At 32.1% G+C, this 21927-nt stretch overlaps 1 protein-coding gene across 1 annotated transcript in view; it reads right to left on the bottom strand.

The window, feature by feature from the left end:
- Positions 1-1456: 1456 nt before the first annotated feature.
- Positions 1457-21927, bottom strand: part of TWF1 (twinfilin actin binding protein 1) — a 38365-nt gene continuing 17894 nt past the window's right edge. The window contains exons 4-10 of the mRNA XM_074269467.1: positions 19275-19453; positions 18130-18225; positions 9011-9115; positions 7309-7434; positions 6783-6933; positions 6497-6618; positions 1457-3581 (exon numbers count right to left, since the gene is read on the bottom strand). Coding sequence (XP_074125568.1) covers positions 3411-3581; positions 6497-6618; positions 6783-6933; positions 7309-7434; positions 9011-9115; positions 18130-18225; positions 19275-19453 — 950 coding nt within the window. The 3' untranslated portion in view covers positions 1457-3410. The remainder of the gene's footprint in view (positions 3582-6496; positions 6619-6782; positions 6934-7308; positions 7435-9010; positions 9116-18129; positions 18226-19274; positions 19454-21927) is intronic.

Raw genomic sequence — 21927 nt, 5'->3', positions numbered from 1 at the left:
AGGAAAAAACTGAACTATCACAAGTGTAAGCCAGCAACTGGAAAATTAAAATAATTAGGAAATATGAGAAAGGACAAAAATCATCACTGATAGCATGTAAACTTAGTCTTGTGGTGGCAACTGTAAACACTAAAAGATGCTGCCTGGATAAAAGAAAACACAAAAGACAGTGCTTGCATGAAGTTGACATCTGTTGAAGCAAAGAGCTATTCTAAATATAGAGGAACCATAAACTATTAACTAGGCACAAGAAACCAGACCCAAAAATATTCCTTTAAGGCTGATGGCAATTCTAACCAAGGCTCAAAGCCTCTGTAAAGATTCAAAGGTTAAGTACCCCAAAGGAACACAGGTATTTACAGCAAACAATGGTTAGTTTGCATGATTTAAAAACTGTGTAGAATCTCATAATATGCAAGTGTCAGGAGAGGCTGTTATTGCAGATATTAAAGCAGCAAAGACATTCCCAGAGTTCCAATAAAAAATAATACATGAAGGTATCTACTTGCTGAAAGAAATTTTTAATGTATGTGAAACCATGTTATTTTATCAAAGAATGCCATCTTGAAATTACATCTCAGTGCAGGAAAAAAAAACTATGCCAACGCATAAAGCTTTGAAAAATAGTTACTCTTCTGCTTGGAGGGAATGCATCTGGGACTTGTTAAATCAAACTTGTTCTGTTGCACTATCCAGAAAATCCCAGAACATCGAAAGGAATCAGCAATCACTAACCCTAAGGCATGGATAACCCATACCATATTGAACAATAGTTTATGTACAGCTTCATTCCAGAAGTTATTAGTTTTTATTTATGGCATTCCTCTCAAAATTCTATTTACTGGATAATGCCCAAAGTCATCCTTCCCAATGGGTGATTTTAATAAAAATTTTAAAGTAGTCTATCTTCCCCCTAATACTACCTCACTATTAACAAACTATGTATGGCTCAGGGATTATGAATTTCAAAGGATATTATGTACTAGATTTGTCCAAACGATTGCAGCTATGGATTCAGATAAGGACTTGACATTAAGGGATTGCTTTGAAGTCCTGGAACACTTATATTAAAATTTGAAATATTACTAAGACACTGGAAGATATATAAAAGAAGGTCTTAACTAGAGTAACAGAAATGCAATCAGTTACTATGGACTTTACATATTTAGGATTGAAACTATATTCTATTTGGCAGTTAAATTATAGGCATAAAAATTTATTGTACAAGCCAACCAGAAAAGATGGGTTTTAAAAGACTAGTTAAGAACTGTTTTTTAATTGAACACACTCAAATAAACCATCTTTTCATATAAGTTAAAGTAGTGAAACCTATTGAAGTACACAGATTCACAAGTCCAAAAACCTGATATACACAATGAGCTAAATGGGAAAAAATAGAAGAAAGATTTTTAAAAAAAAAATTGTACCACAGAAAATGGTCTTTAAAAACTATATATATGAAACAGAGAGAAAAGTGTTTTTATTGAGATATAAAAAGTATTTAATATAATTCTCTTCTGCTGTATAAATTTATTCGATTTTTAAAAATTTGTATTTTTTGTAAAATACTACTTTGAACATATTTAAGCCATATGGTTATATTCTAGAATGTATGCATTTTTAAATTTCCAACAATCACAAGTAGAAAAAAATTACCTTAAGACAAGTACATACCATATTCAAGAATATCCATTTACGTTCATGTAAGGTAAGTGAAGCTTATTGATCAACTCAGTGTAGGTCTTATTAATGGCCACAAATTTTTATTTGCAAAACAAATTAAAAATTCATCTTTGCTCTGCATAAACTAGTGTAGTGAGAAAGTAAATTACTTAGCATGTTTTAAGTATTACAAACTGAATTATTACGTGTAAACAAACAAAACCCCATACAGACTGCCCTTTTGGTTTTTAAGAACTCAACTAGTCAGTCTATAATTGTCTCAAAATGTCTCTATTGGGTTTAACTGCTAAAATAAATCTGTACAAAAAGGTTAACTGTGCAATAAAATTTAGAACTCTAGGAATAGAGTGCTTTGCATTGTATACTATGAAATGTGTATGTTTCCAGAGTACAGATCTTGGCTCACTTCAGTTCAGAAATCAGTAAAACCAACTGGACATTGTGGCTTGCAATTTTTTTTTACTGACCAAATGCCACAAAATGTCATAATTACTTGCAAATTAGGTCCAAAATTTCTACAGACATTGAAACTACAAAATCATTAGCTAAAATTGTTTGTCTGCCTGAAATAAGATAGAGTCAAACAAATATGTTCAAGCCAAACTTTAAAAACTGATTTACATTAGGTTGTAGAAGTACTATGATTATAAATTAGGAAACAATTTGTTCAATAATTTTAAAATAATCAAATTTTATGTAAATTTTGTAGTTTTTACACAGGAAAACCACCAGTATTAAAAACTGGGTTTTTTTTTTTGTTGTTGTTTTTTTCCCAAATTTCAGTTGATCTTAAAAGATCTGTGTCTTGATTTAATGACATTAACTTTAAATTCAATATGGATTTTAATCATTGGCTCCCTCCTCTAACATAGAATAACTTGATTAGCTTTGAGAGAAACTGTTTTTAATATGCCAAAAAGACTTAAACTCAACATTTCAAAAAAGTAAAGAGAAATCATTCATTGTTGAAACTTATCAAATCATTTAAAATTTTCAAAGTCAATCTGTTGTAACAATAATATTAACAAAATACAATCAAGTATAAATCACAAATGATTAGAAATTTCAAAAGATCATGAATGTATCCTAGATTTCTATAAGAGCTAATACTGCTCCCCAAAGTTAACAAATAACATCTTCATCTATTAGGCACAAACCAATGTTTTCAGAAGGGAAAATAAATTTTTACTTAACAAATTAAGTAACAGACATAGTTCCCGTTTTTTTTTTTCTTTTTTTAAAAAAAGGTTCAAAGATGAATCAAATGGATATCTAATTCAGAGGAAAAAAGATAAAAAAAAAAAATTATAGCCAGTTTTTGGGGGAATGTTTGCAGGACAGTTGGAATAGAATGGTTATTCTTTATGTCATTAAGAATAACTAAAATTTAGCTTAATCATATGTAATTTTAAGCATTATAAAAAATTCAAAGACTAAATTGGGTGATGCTAATTATGTGTTGATTTGTAACAATGTTCTAAAACTGAAATATTACCATTTATAGTGTTGAACACAGAAATAGTTGAAAATTGAAATAAATGTTTTAGAGTTTGTCTTGCTGAAAATAGGTAAGAGGTGCTACTGTGTTTTGTTTTGTTTTTTTTAATAATTTTTTTTCTGAACATTCCACATTCATATGTAGTGATTAACATCCTCTGGTACTAAAAACTAGACTTTTTAAAAACTGGTTTTATAATACTTAGTATTACCAGTACATAGGATAGATTTTACTCAGTAGTGGCTTCAGTTTCAGCTGGACCCCTAATTAGTCTTCTAATTCCTCTTTTTCCTGCAGGACCTTTTGGTTTAGCAAAACTTTGCTTATGTGCATGTTGCTTTGGATGTACTTCTTCATAAAGGAAGTCTGCAGTTAATTCATCTCCATTATCTATTTCAATCTATAAAATAAAAAAGGATTAGTAATACTGAAGGATTAAAATCAAACAGCATTTAAACATAAGATATTACACTTGAAACCACCATAACTGTGCCAGTAAAGCTATCATGTCAGTTTATGTACATTTCATTACTCCTGATCCAAACCAAACAGTTAATAGTAGCTAAATATGTATGAATAGGCATTCCATTTGGAAAATGATTTCAACTTTGTTCTTCCTATATCTCAGGTAATCAAAAAATTATGTGACTAACACTTTTAAAAGTACAAAAAATTAAACTTGTAGATTGGAAAACTAGGATTTTTTAATCCAGGCAATCAATTAGTATTTATTAAGTGTTTACTATATAACAGGAAGTGTGCTAAGTGCCAGAGATATAAGAAAAAGCAAAACCAGTACCTCTCTCAAGTAACTCACATTATAACGGGGGAGACAACATGTAAATGATTAAGCATATACAAGACATAAACAGAGCAAATGAGAAGTAATCTCAGTCGAGAAAAATATTAACAGTTGAAGGGAAAATGAGAAGTTTTCTGAAGAAGATAGGATTTGATTTCCATCTTGAAGGAAGCCAGATAAGAAAGGAAGCAGAAGTAAGGAGATAAAGTATTTAAAATGAAGGACAGCCAGTGCTAAAGTACAAAGAGAAAGGATGGTCATGTTCCAGGAACAATAGATAGGCAAGAGTAGTTGGCCATGTACTCAGATATGGCAATATGTCAAAAAAAGTAGGGTTTGTAATGACAAAGGGTGTGAAGGGAAAGGCTAGTTCTATTTTAAATAAACTGAATTTTGGGTGTCTGTGACTACCCAGTCTGAAATGGCAAAAAGTCCATATAGAACTAGAACAATGTAAAACTAGAACTCAGGGGAATAATTGAAATATACTGAATATATAAATCTAAGACTCATTTGCACAGAGATAATAATTAAACTAATGGGAGCTAATATGATCACCAGGAAAGATAGTATAGAGAAGACGACCAAGGACAGAACTTTGGTGGAGTAGATACAGTTAAGTGAGCATTATGAAGAACTGGCAAAGGACACAGACCAAATAAGAACTGGAAGAAGTGGCATGAAAACAAAAAGGAGAGAATATTCAGGAGGATTAAGGTGATCAACAGTATCAAATATTTGCACATGGCTTTACATAGGATATAGCACTATAAAGTAAATACTCTGAAGAGTTTTTAAGAAAGTAATTCCAGCCATGGGAGGACAAACTGTGCAAAGACAGAGATAGAAGATGAAGAATCATGCCTGAAAAAAATCAGAAGAAAGCTACTTAGGCTGGCTACAGATTGGAATATAGAAAGGAGAGTATCATTATATAAACCTGCATAGGTAATGGTAATGACTATGATCAGAGCTGTACTTTAAGATTAGCACTTTGAAAGAAATGTATAGCAGAGATGTTAAATTAATGTAATTAGGCATGGTTTAATAAAATAACAGATAATGTTAATTTGTGGTTTTCTAAGTCAATATGTGGTCCTCAGGGATCCATTTCTAGTTGAGTTCTGACACCATTGCTGTAAAGAATTAAATGAAGAATAAAAAGACCTAAAATAGGAAAACAGATAGGAAGGTACTGAAAGAATCCAAGTGAGAGATAATTTTATTTAGGCCTGAACTAGAATGTAGAGAGAAGGGAAAAGATATAAGATATTGTGAAGGCAAAAACAAGATTTAAGTAAATGAAGATATGAGGTAAGGAAGAGTTGAAGGTAATTAAAATTGTGAAGATGATTGAAGTTATAAACAATATGAATTTTAACCAGTGGCTCCCTCCTATAATACAATAACATTGGAAAAAACTTTTTTAATATGTCAAAAAGATTTTAAACTCAACATTTCAAAAAAGGAGAAATCCTTCATTGTTGAAACTTACAAATCATTTAAAAATTTCAAAGTCAATCAATCTGTTGCAACAATATTAACAAAGTAAAGTCAAAGTATACATCATAAACTACTGAAATTAGAAATTTCAAAAGATCATGAATATAACCTAGATTTCTGTAAAAGCTAATACTGCTCCCCAAAGTTAATAAATACATTTCCATTTATCAGGAACAATAAATATAATAAGAGGCCTGAGGATAGAATCTTGTGGTATATTCAACATAAGTAGAATTATGGATGATGATAATGATCCAACAAGGAGATTGAGTAGTCAGATACAACTTGAGCAGAGAGAATGACCAACAGTGTCAAATCCAGTATATATTTAATGAAAGATGAAGACAGAAAAAACTACAATGGATTTAGAAATTAAGAAAAAGCTTTAAAAAAAGGAGAAGTTTCAGCTAAGTTGTTTGTAGCCAAACTACAAAGGATCGATAAATAAGAAGAGAAAGTAGAAGCAATATCTGTAGGTGGATTTCTTGAGGAGCTTAGCTACAGAAAGAAGATAAGATAGATAAAAAGATAGCATGAAATGATGATAAGATAAAAAGTTTTATTAAAAAAGATTTTTTTTTAAGGAGGGAGAGTTGGGTATGTTTGTAGGGATATGTAAGAAACTGCTTTTTTTTTTTTTTTAATATCTTACCAGAGTTGGGGATGTTAAGGTGACTTCACTTGTGATAAATTCTGACATTTCCAAAGTCTTTTTGGGAACTTTCTTACGAATAACACTAGAGTCAAGTCAAATCAAGTCAAGTATTAATTTTTTAAGTACCTACAATATGCTAAAGGTCCTAAGTGGGCCCCGGATTTGCTTCTGTGTTACTGTACTATCAAGTAATCGGTAATACTGACTGTGGAGATCCTTAGGGTTTTAAAGAATTATAAGTAAAGGGTCATTTCTCAAATTAAGCAAATAATGAAGAACTATACAAAATTATTATAAGCTGAAATTAGAAGCCAATAGAAGGCAGTGAATCTCTGGAAAAAATAAGCCTGCCTACCTTTCTAATTACATCCATGTGTAGTTTTCTTGCTACAATTTCTAGCAGAGGACTCTTGCAGCTAGAATAAAGCATCCGTTCTCTTATACTGCATGTATAACCAGGCATTGAGTAAATGAAAACTGTAAGATAAAATAAGTATATGAAAATTAACAGCATGATATCAAAAGCAAACCAAAGTAACAAAGAAGCTCAGCGAAGAAAATGGTAAGGATACCTTACTGAAACATGACTAGGCAGAAAATTTCTAAAGTAAATTCCAAGAGAAGAGATATAGCAAATATACCTATAGACTCCAAATAGTCTCCTTCATGGGAATGTTTATATAGAAAGAAATGATAACGTGCTGAATCCTTTGGAATCCTTTTTGGCAAGTCTCTTAGCTCTGTATTTGTTGTGTTGGCCAAAATTATAACTTCATTTTTTATATCTATTTCCTGTCAATAAGAGACAGCATATACTTGTTAAAACACATAAACAGAGCTTCAGTCCAAAAACTTATTTATACACTTTACCAATAAAATTTCAACATAAGCTTCTAAGGAATAGTAAATGCTATAGTAGAGAATGCTAAACTATGGGCAATTCATTTAACTTCTCCAAGGCCTCAGATGCTTCATATGTAAAATGGGAATATTTTCCCATTTACATAGCTGTCATGAGATTTAAGAGAATTAATGTATACAAAGCACCATTTAAGTGTCAGACTTTGCTATTTATAACTGAAAGGGTAATAGCTTAAAAATAAACTTTCTTTTTTAATAATCAATGTAATGATTTTATTTAGAAATAAATGTTACAATTTCTCTCACCAACTGTACATAGTTGATCTGTCTATTATTCAATTTTTCCAAAGCTTGAAGAGCTTCTCCAGTAATGGGGAATGCTACTCCTTGTAGTGTTTGATGCTTAGTGTCCACACCAACATCAGTTTGCACCTGAAAGGTGATATAATGTCCAAATTATAGATTACAAATGAATTTTGTATCACCACGTGTTCATATTGTATAGATGTTAAAGAAATCTAATTTACATAAAATACTACTAACTTTTTCTCTGCAACATATGGGCTTTGAAAATTAATCCTATGAACCTAACTGAATTAAATTCACTTTTATATTTTTGTTGTAAATTCTACTCCTTTGTCATGCAAAGTAAAAGACATTTTTATGAAAAATGGAGCAAAGGATCTGGGTTTTTGAGCCAGACCTAAAATAGCCAGAACTTGAAAATCAAACTACTTAAAACACGTTAATGCATTAATCTTTGGAGTAGAAGAACTAACAACTTAAAGTGTTTCAACAATATAACATTACATACACCACTAAATGTAAAGCTTCACTTTGTTCTGGCAGACACAAAATGTAGTACAAACACCATGCACTCAAGGAAATACAACACAGTATACAAATACCCACAACAGTTGAACAGTTATCACCAGTGCAGAAGTTCCAAACTTAGTGTTTTCGTTTCTAATAAAAAGAAGTGAGTAGTTCAGGTATTTTAAGAAAAAAATTTCAGAAAATTTAAGTTCTTTGCTAATGCCATAGGAGCCCATTTTTAACATTTTATATTTTGATAAGTGAATCAAAGCTATAAACAAGTAAGAAGATTCTCATGGGCATAAAAAACATAAAACAAATAAAAATTTTAATTTAAGAAATGTAGATTCCATGTATGAATATAATATAGATATGCAAGTGTATACTCTGGTACATATTGGGTTATGATTGCAAAAAATAAAACATCACAAGTCAGAGTAAGAAGAGAAATCCTGTACAAAGAACTAGAGCTTAATATAAATTATTGACTCTAGGAATAAACAGCATGAAACAACTACCTTTCTTGGTTAATTTCTCTAGCTATTATTCTATCAATAGGCTATATAATGAGAATGGTAATTCAACTAATGGATCTTTTAGGTAAAAAAATCTTAATAGCTATCCATTAATCTATTAATCTGGATTGCTAATGCAATTGGGAAAAAAGTTGATTTTCAAAAATTTTATCTTCCAGCAGTTTCCCAAAATACTATCTACAGTGTCTATATAAATTGTATTTTATTCTCATGAGGTAATCATTACTATTCATTGAAATTGTTTAAAACAGTATTAAGTACCTCTTATGTTCCACTCTGCTAGATAACAAAAACATTGAATAAAATAATTCATATTTACAAGGAACTTATATTTTAAAAACAAGAAGACTGTGTGTGTATGTGTATAAAAATAAGTAAATTCTAACCATTTTTTGGCTCTCAAAGAAAAATATTTTTAAAATTACAAAAATAATTTATGAACATCACATATTAAGTCAAGATTTCAAATTCATCTTCAAGTTTCTTCTCAAGCAATGTCCAATGAACATTAAATTTAATTATGAAACCAAAACACAGTAAGTATGTTAGATGACAAGCTATTCTCTTTTTCTTGTTAGGGATATCAAATCAATCAATTTCCACTGACAAGAAAATAAAATTTCTAAATGTTAAAACCTTCAAAGTGGCTATCATACCTCATTAATTTTAATTTGTCGTAATTCTTCCTCAGCTGCAGTCAAAGGGGCTGGGGAAGACTGAGATATCAAATATTTTTTATATCCACTCAATGAAACATCTTCCTGCAAAAAGAAATCAGGAACTAAAATAATTAAGCGCTCTCACACAGTGTTTCCACAACCCCCAGCCTCCAAGTACAACAAGTTCAAACAATTTTCAGGTTTTGTGTTGGAGGGTCACTATGTGGGAGGTCCTTGCCTAGTTTTCTGTAACAGCAACTTATTCTGAATTCCACCTACCATCCAATAGAAAGTGATTCTGCTCAGACATAGGAAGGAAAGATAGTGTAAGGTGGGAGAGAAGGATAGAAAAAAGTGAGGAGCAAAGGGTGTCAAAGATGACAGCACTGAGATAACAAAAGGAAATGGAATTCTATGCCTAAGGAGGAGGAGATTAGAAACACGATTGGGGTTAGTCCTCTATTCATGGTGTTTACTGCAAATCGCACTCTTCCAATCAATGAAAGTAAAGATGCCCAATTTCAGGGATCTATAGAAGCAGAAGAAGGGAAAAGACAAAAAAGGGAAGCCCAAACAAAACAATCTCCTGAGAAAAGGAAAAAAAAAACTGAAAACAATAAAAAGTAAAAGAATAAGCACAATTCTCAAGCAGAAATCAAGTCAAATTCATATAAGAAAAAAATACATAAAAGTTTTAAAAGATCATTATATTAAGTAAACAAAACAAAAGCTCAAACTACAGTCCCAAAATAGTCTATCCTAAAAAGCTGAGTCTAATCAACAATAAAATGGTAGAATGTTAGCATATCAGGCATTTGAGGCATTCTACTGAGGAAGGAAAGGATAAAAGGATAAAAACAATAAAGGGTCAAACTGGGATTGATAAACAAAGGGGTACTATTAAAGACTGTTTACATGAGAGATGGAGGGAAAAGTAGTTCACCTATGACAGATCTATGATGAGAGTTTATATTCAGCTTAATTGAGAGTGGATGGCAATGGTAGGAAACCACTGTTACACAGCATGATCTACTGCAGACAGGATACATCTGTGCCTATAGCAAAAGGAATCTTAACCAGAAACAGGATAATTTGACCAACAGAGTCAAGACTGATTGTGGTAAGGACTTGAGAAACAAATAATTCCCACTAGACAATATTTCAGAAACCAATATTTCTAACTCAAAACCCATATCTAAATTTAGAAAGAAGCATTAACACAAAACAAAATTTTAAACTTCACAAAAGGAAAGAGAATGTGGGTAAGATATGCAAATGCATTAGCAAAGAAATAGGACAAAGGAGGGAGCTCAAAGTTGTTATTCCAGAAATGCTACCTCCATTAGGGATATAAAAGAACAAGCAAGTCCAGAAGTGAAAGAATAAATAGCTTGGAATAAAAGATGTTAAAATCTTACACTCCTTGAAAAATAGAATGAAGCAAACAAGAGTCAATGACCCTATGAAGTAGCAAGAAATACTAAAACAAAGTCAAAGGCAATGACTAAAAAAAATAGAAGCAATATATTATTTTTTAAAAATTGATCTGGATGAATGTTGGAGGGGATGTGGGAAAACTGGGACACTAATACATTGTTGGTGGAGCTGTGAAGAATCCAACCATTCTGGAGAGCAATTTGGAGCTATGCCCAAAAAATTATCAAACTGTGCATACCCTTTGATCCAACATTGCTGTTATTGGGCTTATATCCCAAAGAAATACTAAAGAGGGGAAAGGGAGCTGTATGTGCCAAAATGTTTGTGGCAGCTCTTTTCGTGGTGGCTAGAAACTGGAAGATGAATAGATGTCCATCAATTGGAGAATGGTTGGGTAAATTATGGTATATGAAGATTATGGAATATTATTGTTCTGTAAGAAATGACCAGCAGGACAAATACAGAGAGGTTTGGAGAAACTTATATGAACTGATGCTGAGTGAAATGAACAGAACCAGAAGATCACTGTACACTTCAACAACAATGCTGTATGAAGATGTATTCTGATGAAAGTGGATATCTTCAACATAAAAAAGATCCAATTCACTTCCAGCTGATCAATGATGGACAGAAACAACTACACCCAGAGAAGGAACACTGGGAAGTGAATGTAAAATATTAGCACTACTGTTACTTATAACTTTGGAATCTAATTCTTACTGTGCAACAAGAAAATCGGATTTACACACATATATTGTAAATGTATGGGATTGCCTGTCATCTAGGGGAGGGAGTAGAAGGAGGGAGAGGAAAATTTGGAAAAATGAATACAAGGGATAATGTTATAAAAAAAAAATTACTCATGCATATATACTGTAAAAAAAAATTTAATAATTATAAAATTAAAAAAAATTGATCTGGAAAACAGGTTGAGATTAAATTTAATAATTATTGGATTTCCTTATCTTGGACACCATATTGCAATACATCATAAAAGAACTCACCAGATCTATTAGAACCACAGGGCACATTAAAAAGAGAAATATCTATAGTCATCTGACAGAAACACCAAAATGAAAATGACCAGAAATGTCACAGTCAAAACCCAAAGTTGAAGGAAAAACATTGTAATGAGCCATAAAGCAAGGGCTCAAATATAAGCACTGTTGTTAAGATCATAAAAGATTTATCAACAACTACTAGGAAGCCAAAAAATAAAAGGATGCTATAGCAAGACCTGTAAGATAAATGGACTTTTCATAGAATAAAGGAAGTATAAAGCATTCTTGATGAAAAATATGAAGCAAAAAACCCCAAACAAACTCCAAAAGCTAAAATGAATTTCAGCAATTGGAAGGGATTAAATAATGGTTGTTTATATTTTAATAGAAGAAATTAAAGTTTCTTTAGAATACTAATGTCTTTAAAAATGATGGAGTAAAGGAAGCACTCAGCTGAACTATTCCAACATTCCCCTCCAAACAACTTTAAAAATAACACTTTAAATGGAATTCTAGAATGACAATCAACAAAAGGTCAGAATAGGACATTTTTCCAGCCCAAGACAATTTAGTAGATCAGAAGATCTGTGAAATGGATGTGAAAGCTGGATCACAGTCTAGGTGGATTCAACACCAATGATGAAACCAAGTAATAGTGACAAAAGCAGCAGCAGCTTTGGGAACACTCAAACCTGAGATGGTAAGGAGACCTGGCAAATGGTCAGATTCTATAAGTCCCTGTGCTACCAACTGGACGCAGGACTATGAGACAGTATTACATCCAGGTCCAATGAAGCAGGGGATATTCCTGAGTAAGGATCAATATGTAGAGGAGAGCAGTGATCACATCTATGTTCAAATCATACAACCTTGGGAGCACCAAATGTTTCCAAGAACTAGTTCTGGAAATAACAGTACCAAAAAGCTTGAAGACAGTATCCCGCCTCATCCCTCACATCAGGAACAGAGCCCCACAAAAATACAAAATTATAAATGATGAAACAAGGTAGAAAAATGAGCAAAGAACAGTAAAGCTATCATGGTACAGAGAAGATGAGGACATAAACCCAGAAAAAAACAAAATATTTATTAACTAAAATATTTCATATTTACATGAATATGTCACATATATTTGATATACTTACAATATATGGTGCATATTGTAAAGTATTAATAAAACATTTATTAATTTAAAGTTAATTAAAATAATTTCAAAAAACAGTGAAAGAGGAAAAATTAAGAAACAACAAAACAAAATTTAAAAAATGAAAAACAAATGTCTATAAGGCATGACAGAGATTAATAAAGCAAACTGACACAGAAAGAGTTTAACTGACTTGTTCAGGTTTGCACAGTATCTGAGGACATATTTGGTAGTCAAGTCTTCTTAAATTCAGGACTGCTGCTCTATCTAGAATGCCAACTAACTCCCAGGTCTTAGAAGTCATAGGGATGGATTTTTTTGGTTTGTTTGTTTTAAGAAAGGAAAGAAAAAGAATACCCTACCCTGGGAACTAAATGAGTATGGGAAAGGAAATTAATATTTCATATAAATGGGCTGATCAAGAAAAAGAAAACAAAAGTAAGGACAATGAAAGGGGAAGGGGAAATAAGAAAATGAATGAATTGAAGGGAATGAGTCACAAACAAAGTAAATGTTCATGAGTTGCTAATTAAAAAGAAAATACAGAGAAAGAAATCAAGGTAGAGACTTGGTGAAAATTGAAGGAGTAGAAAAGTAGGAACACAGTATTTCATTTTTTATGTTACTAGTAGTGATCATAGTCCTCTAATTGCTCCCCTTTTCTTGATAAAGGGGCCAAAAAGAAAAGGTGTAAGAGGTTAGGATAGATGGAAATACACAATGATCAATGATGAACATGAATGGTATTGAATCCACTATAAAACAAAATTAGCTGAATCGTTATTTAAAAGAAACATACTTGATAGGCAAAATAATTCACAAAATAATTGCAAATTAATAACTAGTCAATCTGTCAATAAACATTAAGGATTTGCTACATGCCAGCTACTGGTTGGGGGTAGGGGGAGAGATACAAAGAAAGGCAAAAGACCTGACCATAAAGAGCTCATAATTAATGAGTGAGACAACATGAAAATAACTTCATATAAACACTGTTATACAGAATATGCAAGAAATAATCAACAGAGGGAAAATACAGAATTAAGTGAGATTATTAAAGACTTCCTTTGGAATTCTGAGATTTTAGTTGGGACTTGAAGGTAATTACAGAAGTTGGGTGGTACAGGTGAGGAGGGGGAACATTACAAACTTGGGATATGTCAGTGAAAATGCCTGATTGCAAGAGAGAAAGCCTATAGTTTAAGGAATACCAAGGATGTGAGTGTCACTGGATTGAAAGACTATGTAAAGTAAAGAGAGTCTAAAAAAGTAGAAAGTGGTCATGTCATGAAGAGTTCTGAATGCCCTTCAAGAAACAGGATTTTATATTTTACTCCAAAAGGAATAAGAAACCATGAAGTTTCCCTGAGGTGGAGTAGGGAGAAGTGACACGACCAGATTTGTGCTTTAGAAAAAGCACTTGGGATTCTAAGTGAAGAGTGAACTAGACTAGGAGGAAATTTGTAGCAGATAGACCAACCAACAGGTTACTTCGACAGTTAAAAGGCATGAAGAGATGGTAGCAGTATCAGAGAAGACAATGGGATATATCAGAGATATTAGAGACATGGAATCAACAGGCCTTAACAAAAGACTAGATATGAGGAATAAGAAAAGTGATATATCAAGGATGACACACACCTAAGCAGCCTAGAGCCCAGCTTTTTAAACTTGAGTCACAGCCCTATAACTGAATGTGGGGTTGTGAAATTATAACTTATTAGCAATATATGTTTGAATTGTATACCCATTTTATATAACTATATACCGAGAGTCATGCAAAAATTTCTCAAGTGAAAAGGGGTTGCAAGGAGAAAAAGTGAGAGGAAGGTAGTACCTTCAACAGGAATGGGGACATGTTAATGGGGGGAGTTTGAGAAGAGATCTTGGTTTTAAATATGTTGAATTTAAGATGCTTTATAAGAACATTTCAATTTAATTCAATTTAACAGACATTTAATAGGCACTTACTAGTACCAGGGTGCTAAGCCCTGAGGATGCAAACAAGAAAAGAAAGTCTTTGCCCTCAAGAAGCTTGTAATATCATGAGAGAAGACAACCAAAAAGGAAGCTGGGAAAAAAGGGGTGGGAAGTGGAGAGTAGATGGCCTGGGGGACATCCTATTCCATGAAACTAAAATCAAGTAGAGCTGCAAATGAAAAGTGGAGTAAATTAGTTCAATTTCTGTCCTCTATAAAGGAAGGCTTTGGGAGAAGCTTAGTAGTCTACACTTCAGCCCTCCCACCAGAGACGAGGCTGAGGGAGGTGGGAAAATAACACAAGGCTGACTTAGCAGAGTGATAAAATTAGATGTGATCAGTTGAGTAGACATCTCTAGTTGAGACTAGCAGAGAAGCAGATGAAAAGTGACCTGGAGGATATCCAATTTGAGATATCCAATGAGGAGATGTAAAATTTCAAGTCAACAAGAGAGGTTAAGGCTGAAAATCAAAATCAGAATAAAAATGATCATTGAATCCACAGGAACTTTTTGAAATTACCAAGTAAAATAGGGAGAAGAGGGCTCAGGACAGAGCCTTGTGAGATACCTAAAGTTAGTGGCCATGACCTAAATGAAGTAAAGGAGTATTTGGAGAAGTCAGAGAAATTGGAAAACAAGCATATGAACTAATGTTCTGAAAACCTAAAAAAGGACAGAGAAGAAGGTGATCTACAGTGTCAGGGTGAAGAGAAATCAAAAAGTATGAAGACTGAGAAAAGGTCATTAGATTTGGCCATTAAGAGGTCACTAGTAACTTGAAAGACCAGTTTCAGTTGAATGACGAGGTTGGGAACCAGACTGTAGAGAATTAAGAAGGGAAGGGGGTGGGGAAGGGACTGAAGAAGAAATGGAGGCACCTATTGTGAACAGCTTTCTCAAGGAATTTAGCCACAAAAAATAGGAAAAATATGGTTTGATAGTGAGTATGAGCAGTTGAGATAAGGTGGGTTTTGTTTTGTTTTTTTAATTTTAACGTTTGAGGTTAGGCGAGATATATGTATAGGGAAGTAATCAGTGGATGGGGGAAAGATTGAAGTGAGAGATGTAACAAAGAGGACAATCTACTAATTATTTGTATAGGTAGAGGGTTTTGTTTTGCCTCATCATGTGAGACAGGAGTGAAGGAAGAGATAGTAGCAGAAGGTATCTGAGTAATGTGAGATAAGGAAAAAAGAAGAGAGAGCTCTTGGTGAATGACCTCAGTTTTTTCCACAAAAGATGAGGCAAGGTTGTCATTTGAAAGGTGAGAAATGAGGTAGTCGGGAAGATAGAGAAAGGATGAAAATGATTTAACAGAGCCTCTGTGGAGAACAGGATGGTAAGTTGATGATGTAGAAGGATTACCTATAGCAGTTGTGAGGACCAGATGAAGATGTATAAAAAATAGTAAACCCAGTCTAACCACTGTGTGACCTTTTCCATCTTTGTTCAGATGGACATGTCTGAACAAAAGCAGTAAATGAGTGATCCAAGGCTGAGTACAATAACAGATGATATGACAAGATGACTAGGGACTCAGAAGAAGGCAGAACTGGTACACTGAAGAGTTATGGGTAAAGGAGGAGAGTGTGGCTAGTGTCAGAATGATAGCTCAGAAAAAAACCGAAGTATTGAGGGGGATTGAAGGTCACAGTGTAAATAAAGAACAGGGTTTGGTGAAGCAGAGGTAGAAATCCAATAAATTAATTTCAGAGTTGATGAACATGAAGATGAACATGCATTTTTATGAGTGACTGCAAGATCATCTTTGTATGTGGCTGACATGGGACGAAGAGCATGGATGTTGGGAAATAAGTAAGCTGATGAACTGGGGAGTCAGTGGAAGAATATCAATATTTGATACTGAAGTCTCTTAGTGTAAAGGCAGAACTGGGGGAGGAGACAAAGACTGTATGAGCCAGGTATCATACTCATAAAGGAAAAACAGAGTGTCCTGTAGGTCTTGACAACAATTGCCAGGATTAAGTTTGGATTTTTGAATCTTTAATGAGTCAGAAAGAAAAGCCAGTGGAGGAGCCATAAAAGAACCAGAACAGTGTTGTTTTTCTAAAACAAAGAATAGACAGAGTATACAGTTGGGAGGGGAAAAGAGGGAATAATGAATATTATCAAAAGTTGAAGAGAGGTCAACAATGCTGAAAAAGAGGTTATTAGAAATGAGAAGTTGCCTTTGAGAAAGTAATTTCAGTAGAGCAATGAGACAAAAGCCAGATTACAAAAGAATAAAGAAAGAGTTGAGGGTAAGAAAGTGGAGGCCCATCACCTGATTTTCAGGATTAAATTCCAAGTCAGCCATGTGTTTTCTACTCTAGATCATGCTGCCTTATGAAACTAAGAGTTCAGAAATATATAGAATTTGTAAAAAAAAAAACCAAAAAACTCCAAGACACTTCCCTGTTACCACACATAGAAAATGCCAAGTTGTTGTTTCTTCTTTAAGCTTCCATGAACATTTCTTCAGCACTTTTACATTAGTTATAAGATATGCAAATTAAAATAACTGAGGCTCTGTCTTTTATCAAACTTGCAAAAATGACAAAACAGGAACATGGTAACATATAAAATTATAGTTGTATGAAACTATAAAATAAAAAAACAACTATGAAGAAAGACTTAAGAACTATGATCAACTATGACTTTATAATAAAGTGTATGTTCCCCCTTTTTAGAAAAGAGGTGATAGATTAGAAGTACAGAATGAGATATGTTTTCAGGCATATCCAACATGTTGATTTTCTTTGCTAGTTATTTGTTATAAGGAAAGACTTTTGGGACATGGGAGACAAAGCAGAGAGTGTTAAGAGAGAAGAAAAAGATTTAAAAAGGAGTAACAAGCATTTGAAAACTGAATTGAGCAGAGGAAATTTTAGAACTGGAGACAAGGAAAGCTTTGTAACTCTTATGTTAAATTTAATGAACCCTTATAAAGTGGCCTCTTTTCTGTTCTTTGTATACAAATTCATGTTTGTTGATGTTCAAATTTGCAGTAATTTTATTTTAAAGTCTTTGTGACAATGGAATTTCTTCACTCTCAGTTTTACTGGCTTTAAAAATAATGGCTTAGCTTCTAAAGCAAAACTGTGAATGATAAAGACCAATTTTTTTTTTTTAAAACCTTTCAGCACTTTACACTTACTGTAGTTTCTAGCAATCCCTCATCTACAAAGTAGCAAAAGAAGAAAATTTCAACAAATCTTTAATTAAACTGTCCTAGTGTCACCTGACTAAGTACACAAGCAAGTATTTATCTTTGGACATTAGATTACCTTAGAAACAAGTTTTATAAATCTAAAATTGATATAAAACAAAAAAATCCATTTTAACCTTATTCAAATTATAATTTCAAACACAGTTGATCATGAAAGAAAATATCATGTTTTTAATAAGTCCTATCTTTATGTTCATGATCTCATTTTAGAATCCAGTGAAAAATCACTTATGAATCTAGATTACCTATTATACAAGCAAAGAACATGTTTATAATTCTTTAAAATTACAACAGACTACATTTAATTTAAAATACATTTTGTACCTTCATTGTCCCAAATAATTCATCTTTAATATGACCACCGCCAAACTCCTTTTTCAGAGTTGCTCTGGTTGCTGCATACAACATTTTTTGCCGAACCTATTATTTTATGAGAATTTATTTAGAATTTTATAAATGAAATCAAATTACAAATGGAAGTACTCTGAAGTTATTAAAATATTTAATCATTTTTAAAATTATAAACCAATATGACTCTCATGGACTATTGTATATGAAACTATTGTGTACAAATAACCATAGTCCCACAAATAATAAAAGTTAAACATAATTTTCAACAGAAACAATTTTTTAAAGTGGCAATTACACTAGTAATTATTATAAAATTCTCCATCTATATGCAATGCTCTTAATTTAAAAACCAAGATGATGAATTAAAAAAAAAAAAAACTACTTAAAGGGATAAGGGCAAATGGTTGAAATAGCATTCACCTTTCACTTTAAAACAGAAGATACATTATCCTTATTTTAAACAAACAAAAACCTCTATTATAATCTATTCTATACACTAAGCTTAACTGCTAACAAGATAGAAACAATTTCATAAATGTGCAATATCAAACCAAATTTAATTTTCCTTTCTTGACTTTGATGTTGGTGATTTAGAGAATAATGATCTTTTGAAAATGATATCTAAATTACAGGAAAAAAACAAACAAACAAACAAACAAAACACCACACAAAAGGAAAGCCTCTTGCTCTATGAAAGAATGGGTGTAAAAAATTTGTATTCCATAGTGATTTTTACTTTAATTCTATTTAAGTTATCAAGAAACCATCTTTTTTGATAAATTTAACACCAGCAAAATTCTACATTCAATCTTTACAATGAAAAGTTCTTTACATTATCAAAATGTTAAAACTATTTTTACCTTTCATAACAGGGCTTATAAGTTTATTCCTAATCCCCACAAGTGTTAAAATTTGAATCAATAGTCATTCTGACTTCAAAAGTTAGATTTTATTTTTAATTACAATAGTCCTAAATCAGCACTCAGGATCAAAAGTTTTATTTCTCTCTATTTGTCCTCTTATAAACATTAGTATTTCTTTTCAGCTTTTAACATAGGGTAAAGCACCAAAGAATATCTAGGAGGTAGTTCTTTTCAGTAACAATAAAAATCACTTACATGAGAATAATCTGGAGACCATGCAATGAAGATCCATTCATATCCTTGTGCATTCTGAGAATCTAACCTGAATAGTATGTAGCATGGTTGCTTCTCTTCTAGCAGGGGGAGAATGAAAGAATCATAATCTTTATCCCAGGTCTCTGCAGGCTGACTAGAAGATCCAACTACAAGTTGTTCTGTTAAGAAAAATAAGTGCATTCAGTGATTATGAAGTCCTAAGTAACATCAAGAGTTGTATTACATACATATTAATGCAAACATATAAAACCTAACATCCAACTCTATGTATTAAAAAAACAGAAGAAAAAGAAAATTGTAGATATTCTAATTAAAAATATGTTGTCAATTAAAAGTACATTTCCTGAAATTACCTTTTTTGAAGTCACACCGTAAGAAGGAAAGTCAAGATATTGCTTTATAAACTAAAGTACACTTTATCATTCATCTTGGATACACCAAGAAACAATATCACACGATGATGAAGAAAAGGTAAATCAAATGTCATGAAACACAGTTTTAGCCTTTTATCAAACAAGTATTTTTTACAAGAAAAGAATTATCCTCACTAATACAGCTCATTAAAAGAATATAAAATTACAAATATTCTTAGTTTTGATTCCTAAATAGAAAAATACATGGTCATTTAACATAATGATCACTAAAATGTACTTCTAAATTGATAATACTTCTAAAGGAATTAATAAACATAACTTTTTTCCGACAATAATACTACACAAAGTTCATAAAATATTTTAACAAACTTTTAGAAATTGAGGCTAATAAAACTTGCTTTTGTTAACAATTGCTTTCTTGTTATTTTAGAATATAGGGCCAAGGATCCTACTTATACTATAATACTAGGTAGTTATCTTTTTTTTTTCCCTTTTAAACAAACATTAAGGAGATTGACAAATAATCCTTTGACTAGTCACATAAAACACAGATAAGATGTACAGGCATTAGAAACAATTTTAAACAAAAATGGTTTTTTAAAAAGGATGCTAAAAATAAAAATCTAATAGTACTAGCACTCTGAATATCTGATAAATTTCCCCACTCAATGTTATTTTAACTAAATTACTCAGTAACTCAAATTTCACAGTTACTTGATAAACGGGAATATCCTTCTAGCTTAACCTAATTAATTAGCATGTTTTACTTCTAAAGTTTTTTAGGAAATTGAGCTATACAAAAGCTAGTTTATAGCAGAATCAATTAAAGTGTTCTAATAAAGGAAAACAGTAAAAGCCAAAATCCCAAATAGTAAATTATGCAAATAATAATTTTATTTTCTTTTGTATGGGATATATCAGAGTTTTTTTCTGAAATAATTATCTTTATAATTAAGTTTTTCTTGATTAATAGTAAGACAGTCTCAAAGCTTAGAAAACTTGAGTTTAAGTCTCACCTCTGACCTATACTAGACCATTTATTTAACTTCTCGGTGTTCTAGACAACTCTAAAAGTATCACCTTGCATTAGTTGAGTTTCCTCACTAGAAAGTTCTTTATTCTAATGAAACCATGGGTCTATCTCTATTTCTGTTTCAAAATTAACTACCAATAAAACAGTGATATAATGGAGGGAGGCAGCCAAGATAAATTAAGAATAACATGAGTATTTCTGAATCAAAAATTATGACAGTTCATAACGTAGCTAATTTTGATTTAGATAATTAAAAGTTGAATTCAATAGTTTATTAATTTGATTCTTAGCCAGCAACAAAAGAATTTAAAAGATGGAATTTGAATTCTGGGAATGCTCAAGATCATTAAAAGAGCGGCTCACTGTCCATTTGCACTATCTGTTCCAAATATGTATGTGTACACATTGATGCACTGACAATCTCTCAAACTTTATCCGTGAGTTAAGGGAATATCTACTACAAGCATGTTAAGATTTCCTGGCAAAATGATGAAAATAATTCGTTCTAAGAGCTATGAAGACAGGTGAAGGTGAACCACTTAAGAAAGTTTTGGTCAACATCAAAGATGCCAGCCAAGGTCATCCACTGAACCCCAAGCCATTGCCAGTAATCTAGACTTTTGTCTTGTCACTGTACTTCAATGACTCTGAAACAGTGAGGCTGACAATTGTTAACTCTGCCTCATTTAAATCTAATTCATGTGTGAGTCAAGACGTCACTAGTGATGTCACTGGTCCTCTTCAAAAGGAAGGACGACCAACAATGTACTCTTGGTGTTGAACAAGACTTGTCTCTTATGTCTTTCAAGGGATTATGAATATCTTTATTTCATAATTGAGAAACATTTTTACATGAGAGCAGAGGACACTTGATTAAAAATAAATGAATAAACAGAATACAGAAAATATCTGAAAATATTTTCATGACACACTGAGGTAGAAATGACACAGAGGAAAACAAAGATGTTGGATCAACAACGTATATGGAGGAAATCTGTGCCAGAAGCAAACATTGTGGAGCCCTAAGGGGTAGATTCACAAGCTATCTGAAGAAAAGAAAATGCCAAAGGGAGGCAGGGTAGGGAAAGAACTTGGCAAGCAAGAGAAAAATAACTAATAATCAATATGCTGTCTTTCTCATATATGTAAAGCTTTTATGAGAACTATTATCATGTATATCGAGGAATGTCTTTCTCATATATGTAAAGCTTTTATGAGAACTATT

Source organism: Sminthopsis crassicaudata, chromosome 5 (genome assembly GCF_048593235.1).
Source record: "Sminthopsis crassicaudata isolate SCR6 chromosome 5, ASM4859323v1, whole genome shotgun sequence".
Classification (NCBI taxonomy): Eukaryota; Metazoa; Chordata; class Mammalia; order Dasyuromorphia; family Dasyuridae; genus Sminthopsis; species Sminthopsis crassicaudata.
The sequence above is the reverse complement of the archived record's forward strand: the minus strand, read 5'-3'. Positions and strand labels throughout refer to the sequence as shown.